Here is an 11,735-nt window from a genome sequence, read left to right on the forward strand (position 1 = left end):
TTGTAAATGAGACCGCATATGGGATGTTAATGCGGCGTATTATTGAATACTGCTCGGGTGTTTAGGATCCGTACTAGGTCGGATTAAAGGAATACATCGAAGAATTCAGAGGCGGGCAGCTAGATTTGTTACTTGTGGGTTCGAACAACACGCAAGTGTTAACGGACATGTTTCGGGAATTATAATGGGAATCCTTGGAGGGAAGGCGACGTTCTTTTCGAGAAACACTATTGAGAAAATTAAGAGAACAGGCATTTGAAGCTGACTGCAGACCGATTCTGCTGCCTCTAAAATGCCCTGCGCGTAAGGACTACGAAGATAAGATACGAGAAACTATGGCTCATATGGAGGCAAATAGATAGTCGTTTTCACTCGTTTTGTTTGCGAGTGGAACAGGAAAGGAAATAACCCTCCACCACGCGCCATAAGGTGGATTGCAGAGTATCGATGTAGATGTAAATGTGACGATATCAACAGACTAATCTCTCGTTGAGAGAAATGTGTTCGCCGCCAGGGTGACTTTGTTGAGAAATAAATATGCAGAGTTGAAGAATAAATATGTATAATGTTAGTAAAGGTTGTTTGATTTAAAGAGCTTTAAGAGTTTTCGGATAAAAACTTCGGAGGCATTACATTTCAGCGCGCCCTCGTAATTTTAGGAATACCCCAAGGAAACGTGACAGGGTCGGTACTGCTTTACATACGGGGTGTTGTAAAGTCTCTCCACAGTGCCGTATGAGTGTCAGCCGCACGTGCCGTATGGTTGTTCGCCTGCCTGGGTTACTTCCCTTCAAGTGGACTCTCCCAACATTCCACTGTTTCGCTTATCTCAGCCAGCGTCAGTAGCATAGTTGCTGTGTGTCGTCACGTGTCGACGACAACGTTTAAGTTTAGTTCTTTTGTTCGTTTGTTTCGTTTTTGTCACTGTTAAAATGCTAACCATTGAAGAACGTGCTTTTTTAGTCGAACAAGTGTTCAAAGCTAGCGGTAAATACACATTTTCAGTTCGTCAAACATTTAATTCTGTTTTTCCGGAGACAATACTCCCATATCGTGATACTGTGCGAGATTTGACTAACAAATTTAGAAGTACGGGTTCAGCGACAGATGCATCGAGAAGTGGTCGTTCTAGCGTTTTGTCTGAGGATAAACTACTCCATATTTCCGATAAAATGTTCATGAGTCCGAACAAGTCAGTAAGAAAACTCTCTCAGGTAAACGATGTTAGTGTAGGAACGGCCCACGCAACTGTAAGGAAAAAATTAGTACTTTTCCCATACAAAGTGACAGTCGTGCAAGAACTGAAAAATGACGATCATGGTAAGAGACTGCATTATTGTCAGTGGTTCAGAAATTTCGTTCAACAAAATGAAAGGAATATTCTTAATGAAACGTTTTTCATTGATGCGTGGTTTCATTTATCCGGGTACATGATCTCGCAAAATTTTCGTATGTGGAGTATTGCAAATCCATTCTGTATTCATGAGGAACCACTTCATTCTGTGAAAACGGGAGTTTGGATTGCAATTTATAGACGTCGGATTGTGTATCCCATATTTTTCAACGAAACAATGAACGTATAACGATACTGTAGGCATATTCTGTACCCATTCATAGCAGAATTTGTGTTAAGTGAAATACTGAACGGACATTTTCAATAAGATGATGCAACCGCGCAGACAGCTGGTGTTTCAATGTCACTGTTTGCTGATGTTTCTGATGATCTCATAATTTCACAGAGACTTTGGCCTCCACGATCGCCTGACCTAACACCACCTGACTTTTTCTTCTGGGGTGCAGCGAAAGCAACTGTCTATAAAAACCGTCCAAAATCATCGATGAACTGAAAATTGCAATATCCTCTTTCACTGCTTCTGTTACAGAAGAAATGTTACGGCTTGTGTTTGGAAACATGATTAGACGAATTGAATTGTGTATCCAACAACAGGGGGAACACGTTCAACATTTGATGTTAAAATTTTTAAGTAAAAAAGAATATTCAATAAATTAATAACTCGTATTTCACCGAGTTTCATTTCGGTATACGGCACGCGCGGCTAACAATCAGACGGCACTGCGGAGAGACTTTTTGAACACCCCGTACTATGAGTTGGGTTTGTGTAGCTCAGTCAGTAGAGCACTTGCCTGTGAAAGGTAAAGTCCTGAGTTTGATACTCGGCCTTGTATACAGTCATCAGGAAGTTAACATAGTTATGACCGTCAGTTGTAAAATATACATATGAGAAATGAAACATTTGCAAACAAAAAGGGCTGAGTGGGAGTATCTTCTATGACAAGAGGCCTCTACAATTTAGACAGCAGGCTGACATGACCCGTCAGTGGCGGCGCACCTACTGGATAAGGCATCCACATTCTGCCACGTACGACTCTTTGCCAGCCGTGGGTGGGTCTTGCACATATCTACTGATTGTGGCGCTTGTCAGCCAGAATTACAGAGCACTCTATTAACTCAGGGCTGGTCTCCGTGACGGCGCAGACGTACGGTGTGGTGTGAGGTTCACAAAAAACTGCGTGCATGGAAATTGCTAGAAATGTGTTTGCTCATTTTCGAGACATTTCAACCGATAAATACTAAATTTTGTAGATGTCACATAAAACTTATTACATCTCAGGGAATTGTTGGTTATCCCACTCAATACATAAAGATACCAACGCTGTACTCAAGATTCCACAGGGCGCCTGTGGGCATGACAGTGGATGTTTTGCACTTTGCACTTTTTAAGCAAATAAGCCCATTGCGCTTGTGGCCTTGGCAATTGAATTCTCTAAACATATATAAAGTTTCACTTTTTCTGTTACTATTTTGTGAAAATGCTCAACACCAATGTCCTTTGCGAGATGGTAGCTACTTGCCGCTGGAAGTTCTTTCCTAGACCAAAAGATGACGGGCCAGAAGTAGATGAATCTGTGGCGTTTGGACGGACATTTGCAGCGAATTGTTGCACGTGCTGATATCTGCGCAGACCGATAGTTGCGTTTGGGCCGGCCTTTACGTATCTTGGCGAAGTCTTGTGTGTGCGAAATTCTGAAATAAATAACGTAACAACTGTGTTTGTACATAAGCGTCTGTATCAAGTGCATTCGGCAAATGTTTTTACTTCTGTCGTAATTTATACGGTAACTGCTGATTGGAACTACTAGCTCCCTGTTGCGTCTGCCCTGCACCCCCCCCCCCCCCTCCCTCTTATAGGTCCTCGACCTCCATCGGCTCCTTTGCCTCCCTTCCCCCCCCCCCCCCCCCCTTCGTTTTTCCTCTCCTTACCCCCTTTTTGTTTTCCCATCATCTGTCCAGGTTCCCCCCCCCCCCCCCCCTCCCCACCTGCCCTTGGCTGTGGTATGTCCATATGTGCCAACTTTTCAGTGCAGTGTTCAAGTGAATGTTCAGTGTTGTTCGTCTTTCCAAAGTGTTGCGAACAGAAATCATGCTGTCGCTGAGTGTGAATTTTATGTCTCTTGCGAACAGAAACCAGACTGTCGCCGTGTTTTCTGATTGGAACTAGGCGCGTAAACACGCCAGTGTTCCGCAGCTCAGTTCCAGAAATTTTTGGTGCTTGCAAGCACAACGGCAAGTAACGTCCTCCAGCCTGTCATCAAACCCAAACCATGCCATCGGATTCCCGCAGGAAATAACGTGATGGATCACTGCAGGTCATTCGTTTCCAGTTATCCATTGTTCAGTGGTGTCTCTGTTTACACCATCTCAAGCGTCACTTACCATTGGCTACAGAAATGTGTTGCCTATGAGGAGCTGCTCGATCATTGTACCTTTTCCTGTTTAGCTCCCTGTGCACAATCAGTCTGCTAGCTGGACTGCTGAAAGCACTTTGGAACTTACGAGTGATTGCTTCCACTGATTTCATGCGGTTTCTTATAACCACCCTCCTGATTGTTCAACGGTTCCCGCCCGTCAGTATTTAAGGTCGGCGTTTGTTATTTCACGTTTCCATTTCTCAGTCCCAACACCAACAGTCGACTTGAGCGTCTTTCGAAGGGTTGAAATGTCTCTAATGGAAACGCTACTTTTTCTGTTACTATTTTGTTCAGAATAAAGAATTGTCGCAGCGGTCTTGTTTATTCAAATCAAGTCTCCCATGGACTATGAGTCATGTGACATCCAGGGAATAGTCCAGGCTTTAAACTGTGCTCTTGTGACCGACCCATTCTGCTGCTGATGACAACACAGCGCTCCCCGCCTCCTTTTACACTGGTGAGTCTGCCACTAGTGGCATCTAGTGGTCAATTCTGCTTTAAATAGGCGTCAGGGTATTTTAGATGAGATAGTGTAGACCCTCTGTCAGAAAGTAACTAAGACTTGTTGGCAAGAACAAATAGCAAACATTAAAACCCAATGCACAGCATATGTGTTGAGGGTAAAAAAGTGAAGACAAAGACAATGGAAACTCGTAGCAAGGATAACTTGGCTTGTTTAACTTCAACGTTAGGAATGACACACTGAGGGAAGAAGTCGTGGAATTCCCCTACATAGGAACTGAGGATGGTTGAAGGATAGAAGAAATATGTCAAAAGCAGACTGTCACAGGCGAAGAAACTTTTTAAGTGAATAGATATCTACTTTTATTAGGTACTGGTATTGAAATGAGGAAGAGGTGCCCTGAAATCTTAGCTCTGTTGCAGAGGGAAGATAACCGTGTACCACTGCAAAACCGTAGGAGAGAAAACAGAGATCACTTTTCACATAGTGCTGCCGAAGAATATTCAAGTTAAGAGGACAGACAAATAACGGGAAATGCAGAACGGAATAGACGATAAAGGAAGCTACATGTTAATGGGGCTTCCATTAGTGCTTAACTTACGAAATTTTAATAGTCGGAACGAACCTCATCAACTATACCTCCCACTCCCATCCTTTCGCAACGCAGACATAAAAATCATAAGTTGAGTTTTTAAAACTTGTGATAAAATTTACAGTGCGAAATTTTTTTTACAAAATATTGTTCTGAATTTTGGGTTTTTATAACATAATTTTTTACAATCAAAACAATAAAAACACAAAACTTAATATAACGAACAGGTGCCGACGTCTTTCCTCGTACGGTGTAGTATGGTCACTTTGCTTCCTTGTTCTGCTCGATAAATATCCGCGCACCTCGGTAGCCATCGTGACTATGACGTCATATTTTCAACTGCTGCCAGACGCTACGTTCAAACAGTTGCACTGTAGCTGCTGTGTGAAGCGGAATTTTCGGGTGCACACTTGTATTCCTTGGTTTTAGAAAAGCTCACCAAGAATTTTATGGAAACTTTAACTCTCTGATTGAACTATTTCATTATACAACATATTATTGCAGTTACACATTACCTTTTCCCACGCCCTTAGCCGTTGCATGACGTTGATCTCCACTTTCACGTTCGCAGTGCAGACTTCGGATATCAATCTGAAGGATGGAATTCCACGCACATTGCACTTGGTCGGTTAATACAGGGGCAGTTAATGCTGGTTGTGGATGATACTGGAGTTGTCATCCGATGATTTCCCATACGTGCTCGATTGGTGACGGATCTGGTGATCGAGCAGGCCAAGGCAACATGTTGACACGCTGTAGAGCACGTTTGTTTACAACAGCGGTATTTGGGTGAGTGTTGTCCTGTAGGAAAACAGTTCTTGGAATCTGTTCATGAATGGCAACACAACGGATAGAATCACCAGAGTGACGTACAAATGTGCGGTCATGATGCGTGGGTCAATTACGAGAACGTTTCTGCTGCCATACGAAATCGCACCTCAGACCTTAACTCCAGGTGGCGGTCCAGTCCGCCTAACACGCAGGCAGGGGCAGACAGGGTGGTTGAAAGCCCTCAAGTGGCCTTCTTCTAACCAACACACGGCCATCACTGACACAGAGGCAAAACAAACCTTCATCAGGAAACACAACAGACCTCCAGCTTGCCCTCCTAAGTGGCGGTGGTTTGGCGTCAGTGAAATGCACGCTACTGTCCTTGAAGTAATCGATCTGTATCAGTTCGTTGTGTCACTTTGGTGCCAACTGCTGCTCACGTTGCTGCTGCAGATGTAGTACGATGTGATAGAGCTATATACCGAACACGGTGGGCTTTCCTCCCGGTAGTGCCACGTGGCTGTCTGAGGCCCGGTCTTCTTGTGACTGTATGTTCCCGTGGTCACCGCTGCCAGCCATCATGTACAGCGGCTACATTCCTGCCAAGTCTCTCTGCGATATCTCAGAAGGAACACCCAGTTTCTCGTAGTCCTGCGACCTCTTTCAAATTCAGTGAGGTGTTGATAATGGTGTCTTCGTCAAAAAAAAAAAAAAAATAATGTTCAAATGTTTGTGAAATCTTATGGGACTTAACTGCTAAGGTCATCAGTCCCTAAGCTTACACACTACTTAACCTAAATTGTTCTAAGGACAAATACACACATCCATGCCCGAGGGAGGACTCGAACCTCCGCCGGGGCCAGCCACACAGTCCAGCGTCTTTGTCGCCTTAAAGGCATTCTTGACTAACATCAACTCACCAGCAAAGGTAATTAACGCTCACGAGCTTAACAGCGGGTATTTAAAGCTAACCTGATTTGTAAAAAAAAAAATGGTTCTGAGCAATACGGGACTTAACTTCTGAGGTCATCAGTCCCCTAGAACTTAGAACTACTTAAACCTAACTAACCTAAGGACAGCACACACATCCATGCCCGAGGCAGGATTCGAACCTGCGACCGTAGCGGTCTCGCGGTTCCAGACTGTAGCGCCTAGAACCGCTCGGCCACTCTGGCCGGCCCTGATTTGTATCCTCATAGTGGCGCTACTAGAGCTATTATTATACGACTGGCGCTAAATTTTAATAGATATCATCTTCCAGATGTAGAAACACGTCTACCAACTTTCGTTCATGTCGCACAACTCCTTCTTGGTGTTGGGATTTGTTTTCCGTCAGCGTGTTTCCAGACAGCAACTGTGATTTCACGACACTCGTCGTTTAAGCGGAATCTATGTTATGTAGTTTGTTAATTAACCTACCGTGCGTGGCGGCGAGAGCTGAGAGAAGCAGCAGCAGCAGCGGTGGCGTATGGCGTGCTGTGGTCTTCATGTCCTTCCTGCATACTGACAGACGCTGTCAGAAGCGAAAACGCAGGCCACGGTTCCTGCCTGACACTTGCCCGCATCCTGCTTCCTGCATCCAAGAGGTAGAGATAAATCCCCGCGACGAATTATTTTTCCTGCTATGCCAAGCGTGTCAGTTCTTTTCAGTCTGCTTTATATTTGCGGTATAAGACTAAACGAAAGTTGATCATCACCCACTGAAGCACATTCGTCATTTATTCGGATTACCTGACGTAACGCTGGTTTTTAAGTACCTCGTACCTCATTGCTGGATGGCTGACGCGCGGTGGACATGCTATAACTGATCAGAGGATCTGGTTAACCGGCGAATATGTCAGACTTGTGACTAGTGCGCACCGCCAGGCTATCTCCGCTACTATCGTTAAGAGCGAACGAGTATTAGTCGCTCTGTCATAGCGAACAAGAGGGGTTCGGCCATTCCACAGAGCCACTGTTGGTTATTGGATCCGGTAGACTGGCGCGAAAATCGCAGCTTCTGACTAGTGCACTGTCTGCTGTTATGTACAGTATTGTCATAGGAGGTGACGGGGAAACAGATGGGGCCATATGGCTAAAGGCTGCGGAAGAAAAGTAACACTGTGCGTTTTAAAAAATGGTTCAAATGGCTCTAAGCACTATGGGACGTAACATCTGAGGTCAACTGTCACCTCGACGTAGAACTACTTAAACCTAACTAACCTAAAGACATCACACACATCCGTTGAAAGTCGCGAGCTCTTTCTTCTTATCTCGTGTTTTCTACTGAAAATCCAGTGCTTGTACTCTTGTTAACTTTACTATTACAGAGATCACCTAAACTTATTTTTTTTTAATTGGTCCTGTCCGCAACAAATAACTTACTTCGTATTTCTGCTGCCACTGCTGGATCTGCTGCGTTCCATTATTTAACAAAAACATGAAAAAACTATTATTCATGCTGAGTGCAATGCATGTTCTGTATGGCGCCTGCTGTATGCTGTATGCTGCGGCTGCTGCTGCTTACTACAACTACATATAATTCAAGAGAAAGGGTTTGGTCAAATCTAGACTCGATTTTTTTAGAAAACTATATTCTGAAAGCGATTCTTTCTCATTGAATTAACAAAACGCTAGAAGCTCTTGGAATAATCGCTTCGTATGTAAATCTGCCTCCAGTGGCATTAAAACAATATTACAAATTAATCAAACTCTTGAGACAGACTGAAATACTTCTCAATTAAATACATAGTGAAACAATTCCCTGACAATTACAAAAGAAATCAATGACAAAAATCAATACTTAATCTAACAATGGTTTCCCTGAAGAATTCAACTCCTATCATTATCAAAATTACCGTCTGCTGCTACGCACATACACAAACCCTTTTCTTTAAATTAATAAGGGCGCTGCAAATTATAAAAATATCAACTCAATACCAAATCCTGTGTCCCTGCTGGCGGACACAGCAGTACGGCAGCTCGGCGACGACCCATTGCCCAACACACGTGCGCACCACAGCAGGCAGGCTCCTACACTGGCTTCAAAACTGCCGCTAGTTAATCCGTGCGCTACGAAGCGCGGCAACAATATCTCAGATTCCAGAGCTTGTGTATACGCGCTGTAGCCACCCTTTAAATCCTAAGAGAGTATTGCCAACTATCACCATGCCCGAGACAGGATTCGAACCTGCGACTGTAGCAGAAGCGCGGTTCCGGACTCAAGCACCTAGGACCGCTAGGCCACACCGTGTCATCCAGAGAATCAAGTCTACTGATGTTTATATGTGTCTGTGGATTATTGTAAAAGTGCGTTATCTGGAAGTGTTATTACAACCCCGAAAAGTAAATGTTTTCCGGTGGGAGTTATGTCATGACAGGGATCAGGTATGTGCAGTTTTGGAAAGAGCGGAGAAGAAATACCATAACATGTGCTGTCCCAGGCCATATGTCGAAGAATGTATTATGCCACAAGGATTATTAACTATGAGATGTCAATTAGGCAACTTAAAATGGTATAGACCACATTCTCTTTATGACAAAATATTAAATATACTCTATGCTGTGGAACCACATACACTGATGAACTAAAGAAACTGGTACACCTAATATCGTATAGGGCCCCCGCCAACACGCAGAAGTACCGCAGAAGTACCTAATAGTGCCGTTGATTGTGGAGGATACAGATGAGAAAACAGTGAAGCCCATGACACACAAATAAGCATACTTTACTTGTCCAATATTTGAGATTGAGAGTACTTAGAGACTTCCAACGAACATTAGGCAAAGTTTCAAACGTTTGCCAAAGTTCTTCTCAGTGACAACCCCCAACATAGTGATGAAAGGAAAAGTGATCGCTTACTGTATTTTTGCTGTTCACGCAGTAAAACTGCCGCATGAAGAGTGACGTTTTAATATACTATTACTAGCCCTATTCACAACACTTTTGCAGGAAGCATTCACATACACCGCTGAGTACACCAGCAAAATTGTATCACAGTACAACACATATTTCAGGAGATATGACGTCATAAACACTGAAACTCGTGAAAACTGCCGTATCATGCATGCCGTTTGAATTTATTACTTCTTTACTACCAACTCTGTTCGCAACAAATTTCGCATACAGTATACATATATGCCGCTGCAAGTATCGACAAAATATATGTGTATAGTTCTAGAGATACACTGAGCTTAGTGAAAATGAAACTGCAGTGCGCGATTCGCTGGAGGCACAGGAAAAATATGTGCACAAATACGCTTGAAATATTTTAAAACCATGTGAACTATATCTGATAATGTGCGCCGCGGACAAAGCCTTGGGTAAAAAGTTCACCTTAACCCTTGGAACGATTTCAGCCAAATTTGGTACACATATTAGTTATGGAGTGGAAAGATATGTTGTGGAGGTGAATGAAACGATCGTACGGCATTGTTGGCCGGGAGACCACATGCAGGGTGGTCGCCCGCCGAAATTGCAAGTCCTTTTTAGCTGACGCCACTTCGGCGACTTGCGAGTCAATGATGAGGGAATGGTGATGAGAGACACACAACACACAGTCATCCCGAGCAGCTAAGCCGGGAGCCCGTGCGCGGGAAGCGAGAACGCTACCGCAAGACCACGAGCAGCGGATATTGTGGAGGTAAGAATCACCTGCGTCATTTTGGGATGTGGGAGTTTCCTGTAGAGAGAGGGGAGAGGAGGAGGAGAGCAGACGGAGAGGGAGGAAGAGTAGATGGACACAGATAAAGTGGGAGGAGGCAATGGCCAGCCAGGGGGTAGGGGGTAGGAGGAGATGGACAGGGGGGCGGGGTAGGGGGGGATAGTCAAAGAAATGAGGAGAAGGAGATGGACACAGAGTGGGAGGAGAAGGACTAATGTGTTGTTGTTGTGGTCTTCAGTCCTGAGACTGGTTTGATGCAGCTCTCGATGCTACTCTATCCTGTGCAAGCTTCTTCATCTCCCAGTACCTACTGCAACCTACATCCTTCTGAATCTGTTTAGTGTTTTCATCTCTTGGCCTCCCTCTACGATTTTTACCCTGCACGCAGCCCTCCAATACTAAATTGGTGATCCCTTGCTGCCTCACAACATGTCCTACCAACCGATCCCTTCTTCTAGTCTAGTTGTGCCACAAACTTCTCTTCTCCCCAATCCTATTCAATACCTCCTCATTAGTTATATGATCTACCCATCTAATCTTCAGCATTCTTCTGTAGCACCACATTTCGAAAGCTTCTATTCTCTTCTTGTCCAAACTAGTTATCGTCCATGTTTCACTTCCATACATGGCTACACTACATACAAATGCTTTCAGAAACGACTTCCTGACACTTAAATCTATATTCGATGTTAACAAATTTCTCTTCTTCAGAAACGCTTTCCTGGCCATTGCCAGTCTACATTTTATATCCTCTCTACTTCGACCATCATCAGTTATTTTACTACCTAAATAGCAATACTCCTTTACTACTTTAAGTGTCTCATTTCCTAATTGAATTCCCTCAGCATCACCTGACTTAATTCGACTACATTCCATTATACTCGCTTTTCTTTTGTTGATGTTCATCTTATATCCTCCTTTCATGACACTGTCCATTCCGTTCAACAACTCTTCCAAGTACTTTCCTGTCTCTGACAGAACTACAATGTCATCGGCGAACCTCAAAGTTTTTATTTCTTCTCCGTGGGTTTTAATACCTACTCCGAATTTTTTGTTTTGTTTCCTTCACTGATTACTCAATATACAGATTGAATAAAGTAGGGGATAGGCTACAACCTTGTCTCACTCCCTTCCCAACCACTGCTTCCCTTTCATTCCCCTCGACTCTTATAACTGCCATCTGGTTTCTGCATAAATTGTAAATAGCCTTTCGCTCCCTGTTTTTTTCCCCTGTCACCTTCAGAATTTGAAAGAGAGTATTCCAGTCAACGTTGTCAAAAGCTTTCTCTAAGTCAACAAACTCTAGAAACGTAGGTTTTTCCTTTCCTTAATCTAGCTTCTAAGATAGGGTCAGTATTGCCTCACGTGTTCCAATATTTCTACGGAATCCAAACTGATCTTCCCCGAGCTCAGCTTCTACCAGTTTTTCCATTCATCTGTAAAGAAATCGCTTTAGTATTTTGCAGCTGTGACTTATTAAACTGATAGTTCGGTA

At 43.7% G+C, this 11,735-nt stretch overlaps 1 protein-coding gene across 1 annotated transcript in view; it reads right to left on the reverse strand.

Moving 5' to 3' along the window:
- The window catches only part of LOC126322854 (invertebrate-type lysozyme 3-like), a 47,470-nt gene extending 40,371 nt beyond the window's left edge, over positions 1 to 7,099 (reverse strand). The window contains exon 1 of the mRNA XM_049994589.1: positions 7,017 to 7,099. Coding sequence (XP_049850546.1) covers positions 7,017 to 7,086 — 70 coding nt within the window. The 5' untranslated portion in view covers positions 7,087 to 7,099. The remainder of the gene's footprint in view (positions 1 to 7,016) is intronic.
- Positions 7,100 to 11,735: the final 4,636 nt, after the last annotated feature.

Source organism: Schistocerca gregaria, chromosome 2 (assembly GCF_023897955.1).
Source record: "Schistocerca gregaria isolate iqSchGreg1 chromosome 2, iqSchGreg1.2, whole genome shotgun sequence".
NCBI classification, from domain to species: domain Eukaryota; kingdom Metazoa; phylum Arthropoda; class Insecta; order Orthoptera; family Acrididae; genus Schistocerca; species Schistocerca gregaria.